We start from the raw sequence: 4,809 nt of genomic DNA on the forward strand, positions 1-4,809 counted from the left end.
ACTTTAACTGTATACTGAGTTGCCACATTATCTTCAACCTGTTCGTTTCGTCGTAAACGATCGTGGATTATTTACTGCTAGCTGGTTTGGTGTGAGAGAAAAATACTGTTCCAGCTTATAATCCACGATCATATACAAGCAAGCGAACAGGCTGCTTATGATTTTCTTTGCGCTGAGATTTGCATACGAATATTCATGTGATACAGAGGATCTCCTGTAGAGGATGAGGTCGTCTGCACGATTTGTATAATTCATGTTTACTGTCAAGGCATGTTTGGTTCTCTACCCAGCTTTCCTTTCGGAAATTTGGTAGTCGACCAAATTTTGCAAGCATTTGGTTTGTGTTCCAAACTTTGGTTAAAATTCCTTCTATGTTGCCAATCCTTGTTTATTTCTTGCCAATGTTCGGCCAGGTCATTGGGTGGCCAAAACGGTGACCAAACTTTGGTAAAGATTCGGTAGGGTAATGTGCCCCTAAATCTCTATAGCTTGATGATTGCTTAAACGTTTTACATAACTGGATGACTATTATTGGCATCAGATAAATTTTAGGACGACATATTTTGTTTAGTTGAGTTGCTTCAAAACGCTAGAAGCTTTAAAATGCCTCACATGTTGCATGAGCTCAGCTGCTAGCTCAACAAATCATTGTACTGACTGAGAAGACAAAAGGGTTTACTAACAGAATGCTTCTTTGCATGCTTTCAACAGAGGTTGGGAGAAGCATAGAAAGCGAAGCTGAACAAATACTGCTTACTAGTCACAGCACAAAAAATGGAAGGAAGGTATGAACAACAATCAGTACAAAGGCTTTTAGTCCCCAGTAAGTCGAGGTAGGTTAGAGATACACATAACTTATATAGCTGTACAAAAAACATTCTCTACATGAACGTTCAAAAACAGCTAAAGGTTGCGCTCATGGGGTTCCAGCCAAGGGAATCCAAGCGTCTCGAACACATCCTTCTCGGTGTGACAGTTAACTATGGCGTCTGATCTGCCAGCCTGTAAAAAAATTATAACAAATAAAACGAAACTGGACAATAGGGATTCACATTCATTATGATATGAATATACGTACATGCTTTCCACCACTGCCACGTGTAGCTAGATATAATCCAGTATCGTCAAGTACATATCCCTTAGAATCTGCTAGTAGCCTTAATCTGCATGATTTGTTGAGTTTAGATCCAAGGGAAGAGGTAGTTTTCGTTCGGTGACCGTCAGAATAAGAAAAGGATAGATTTTGAGTTATACCGCCGATTGAGTACATCATTTCCAGTCCAATGAAACAGACCACATGCATATCTGTTCCTCGGGTATACCTGTCGATACACAATGACAGTCGGTTTTATAACCCAGAAACTGGTATAGTGTCAGGCTTGTGAATTCACCATTCAGTGCCAGCAGCAATAGCAAAACAGGGTTTGTTTGTTACAACAGTAACTAGAAAAGATCATGACAGATCAGTTAATGTAATTACTATATATAATAAGAGGACCAAAAATACTGTTCCTACTTTTCAAGAGCAACATAGCTGACGATGCACATTGGAAACCTCCATGTACCTTTAAGTCGATACGGTGCCGCAGCTCACGCCCAGGGTACGTGCAAAGACCAAAGTATGTGTCGACCCCGCTATCAGTTCCCTGCATTGAATTTCAACCATTTCAGAATTCATAAAAAAACTTGATTATCAGGATTTAGAGTTTTAAGTTAATCTATCAATTTAGTACATCAGCTAAGCAGTTCTTGCTATCACAGGAACTGCTAGAGAACTACAGAAGTCATAGCTCACCAGGTGGTGGTGTTTAACAACTTACATCAACACTGTGTATGCTAAAGATAAGATCCTCCCTCAAAAAGTTAATTTCCTTCAGCCGTTGAACAAACTTGGATAAAAATCCTACATGGCTGAAGGAAAATTGTAACGATTTTTGCAAACATTTCTTTACGTACCAACAAAGTTTCAAAATCTTTTAGGTTTACCTTTCTCCATCAGGATGAGTTATAATAATATCCATGTCACCACAAGATGCTTTACCACGTCTATATGATCCTCCACAAACAATTATTACCTACAAACAAAAAAGAATGTGCACAAAAAGTTCAATAGTAACTAGAAATTGTACTTCAACACTATGCAAAATCAGAAGCATAGAGAACTGTACTGAATCGATGTGAAAGGATTTCAATTCAACTGGTAAAGAAACACCTAGAAGGTTTGCAATGGATATAGCGTCAAGATATGCTTCAATATTGGTATTTAAACAGCTTTTGTGTGCTGGAGAATACAGTAGTTCCACAAAATGGTCTATGTAACTCACCCCAGGCAAGATATCAGTCCCAACATCTTGTAAAAGCTTCTCCATCTCGCTAACCTAGATATCATCAAGCAATATGTATCATAAGCTAGTAACAAATACACAAATAATTATATAAACTACATACTTCATGCCGGGGTATTCTTTGCTTGATATCATCAAAGAACTTCAATCCAATCCTCTGTGCATTTGTAAGTGATTCATCTTTGCGTAGACCATCAAGAGTACGGTGTCCCTTTTCATATAACTTGAGGGCAGTTGCAGGACCAACTCCCCAAACTTCACCAAATAAACTGATGGTCCGTACCTTCAAAGTGAATTATGTTGATATTCACAAAGGTAGCTGAACATGTCCAAATCATGAACAACTTTGTACATTACCTTTTCATCATTCTCAAAGTGTTCCAGCTTGGAGAGTTTTCCAGTGGTGACTATTTCATTTATCTGCACACAGAGATTGTTGGATTTAGTTGAGGTCATGGGCACTGCAAGTCTAATTATAAATATAAGACTCCTACTGTTTCTGGGAATTGTACTAGTTGACATAGTAATGAAAACAATGTACGCCATCCAGTGGTACTATGCTACTATTTTGAACAATATAAATAGGCAAACGTCTTTGTCAGAACACAAAGATCGCACATGCTTTTTATTAGAACCAGAGTTCACAATATGATTGCTAACTGACCCACAAGATACTGAAAAAAACCATGACCACTGAGGTATGTTTCTTTCACATTATTGAGCCCAAAACATACTTGTTGGCTTGTTCATTTTGTAGAAATAGTGGTAAACAGCAAGAACAATTTTAGGAAGCAATATTAACAGTAATCAATGGTAGAATTAGACATACATACATGGTCTTTCAAAGATTTCCCGATAGTAGGGAGACCTTTGACTTGGTCAGCACTTTCGATTTTGAATGGCAATTTCTCAATAACTGGTATGGCCTTGTAATAGCTAAATGATCTTCTGTCTTCTCCCAGGGCTTCAGGAGGAAATATGATATGTTAAAGCAATCAATTAATTACGAGACTACGAGAGAATTTAGTGCACTTACCCCTATATATATCAATAAGCCTTCCGAAAATTTTGGTGATGTTCCTGTTCAAGTCTGCTGGAGCATATATGCTGGGTCCTCCAGAAGAGACTTCCTGATCATATACAATTCATAAATTAGCACTCAAATATAAACATAGAGAATACAGATGAGGTTATGACACAGATTTCTTCCAATAGTACAGTTAAGCCCTCTTGCAAGAATGTACTATTGCTTGCGAAAAGGATGTCTGAGAAATGCAATAGTAGCCCTTACGATATCATACTGAAGTTGTGAAAGTGAGGTCCAAATTCATTAACAATGAACATATGTGTGGTTTTGTTCACATTATCTGGTATGGACACAAGAAATGTGAAGAAGGATGGCATGAGAAAACAATATAGTTCAGAATAAAAGATGGAACACTAGTTTTTCATATCACGTTTATATACCTCTATGTCAAATGAACCATGAGAACCTACAGTATCCTTGGAATCTGCTGAGCTACTTTGGCTACTTGCATACTGGTTAGGCTGCTTTCCAGCACTTGATCCTTCAACCGCAAGTGCACTTGCACCAGGAGACCCTCCAGCTGCTAGTTCGCTCTCCCTATCCCCTCCACTAATTCTCTGGCAGTCCCCAGGATACTCAGATGACATTTTGGTCCTTTTAGCGGGCTGCGGCGCACCTAAATTTCCAGTGCCAACCGCATTCTTTGGCTTTAATTCCTCTTCGTAATTGATTGCAAACTTGTGGTTGGGCAGCCTCTCCCCGGACTTGAGGCACTCCTCCATCCATTCGAAGGATACCACACTCTGCAATCCAATGTCCAATCCATAAAATGGCAATTTGGCATGACAACAAAAGAAAATCTATCCATGATGCAAAGCCTCCACATGTCAATGCAGCAACGAGATAGCCAAATACACATGGCAGCACACACGCAGCAGCTTGCGCGCAGGAATAGGAGCTAGGGCTTGTACGCAACGGGAGGGGGGGAAGCGAGCAGCGATTACCCCGCTGAAGCGGTGGAGCCAGGCGGCGTCGAGCTCCCGGAGCAGCGCCTTGGCGTCCATGGCCAACACGTGGTTGACCCCGGCCAGCTCGCCCTTGGTGGGCTTCTCCACGACTCGGCCCCCCATCTGCACCAGCCTCTGCTTCCACACCTGCATCGACCATCCATCCCCAAATGCCTAAGCACACAATAACGACTCGAGGCGCAAACGAGAGTGGGTTGGGGGAAGAGCGCGACCTCGAGGCGGCGAGCCTGGACGCCGTGGGGAACGATGAAAGCGGAGACGCCGCGGAATATGCCGTCAGGGTCCCGCTCCGCCGCTGCGGCGGACTTCCGCTTCGGCGCCATCAGAAACCCCTCCCGCCTTGTCCCCTTGCGGGTACGGCGTCGTTGGGGCTTTTGAGTTTTCTGCAGTTCTGCCGACCAACTCCTTT

General features: G+C 41.6%; 1 protein-coding gene across 2 annotated transcripts; it reads right to left on the reverse strand.

Annotated features, from left to right (window-relative positions):
• Positions 1-732: 732 nt before the first annotated feature.
• Positions 733-4,809, reverse strand: LOC136528837 (DNA polymerase lambda-like). 2 transcript variants are annotated; one of them, XM_066521832.1, is made up of 14 exons: positions 4,613-4,809; positions 4,377-4,526; positions 3,813-4,175; positions 3,382-3,475; positions 3,179-3,309; positions 2,703-2,765; positions 2,449-2,628; positions 2,325-2,378; positions 1,987-2,075; positions 1,821-1,911; positions 1,566-1,646; positions 1,255-1,322; positions 1,079-1,163; positions 733-1,002 (listed from the first exon to the last, which is right to left on the reverse strand). In XM_066521832.1, exons 1-14 carry the CDS (start codon positions 4,721-4,723, stop codon positions 904-906), a joined length of 1,659 nt encoding a protein of 552 aa, XP_066377929.1. In that variant the 5' UTR covers positions 4,724-4,809; the 3' UTR covers positions 733-903. The 2 variants fall into 2 exon arrangements, 1 of the variants encoding a protein (XP_066377929.1); XR_010777145.1 differs by lacking the exons at positions 733-1,002; positions 1,079-1,163 and having other exon boundaries at positions 1,288-1,322; positions 1,796-1,911.

Source organism: Miscanthus floridulus, chromosome 19, assembly GCF_019320115.1.
Source record: "Miscanthus floridulus cultivar M001 chromosome 19, ASM1932011v1, whole genome shotgun sequence".
In the NCBI taxonomy this organism is placed as follows: domain Eukaryota; kingdom Viridiplantae; phylum Streptophyta; class Magnoliopsida; order Poales; family Poaceae; genus Miscanthus; species Miscanthus floridulus.

Coding starts and splice junctions, on each gene's coding strand:
- LOC136528837 (XM_066521832.1), bottom strand. CDS start 4,723: ATGGCGCCGAAGCGGAAGTCCGCCGCAGCGGCGGAGCGGGACCCTGAC. Junction 1,323..1,565: donor GGCACCGTATCGACTTAAAG/GTACATGGAGGT, acceptor GTGTATCGACAG/GTATACCCGAGGAACAGATA. Junction 1,003..1,078: donor GTGGCAGTGGTGGAAAGCAT/GTACGTATATTC, acceptor ATTTTTTTACAG/GCTGGCAGATCAGACGCCAT.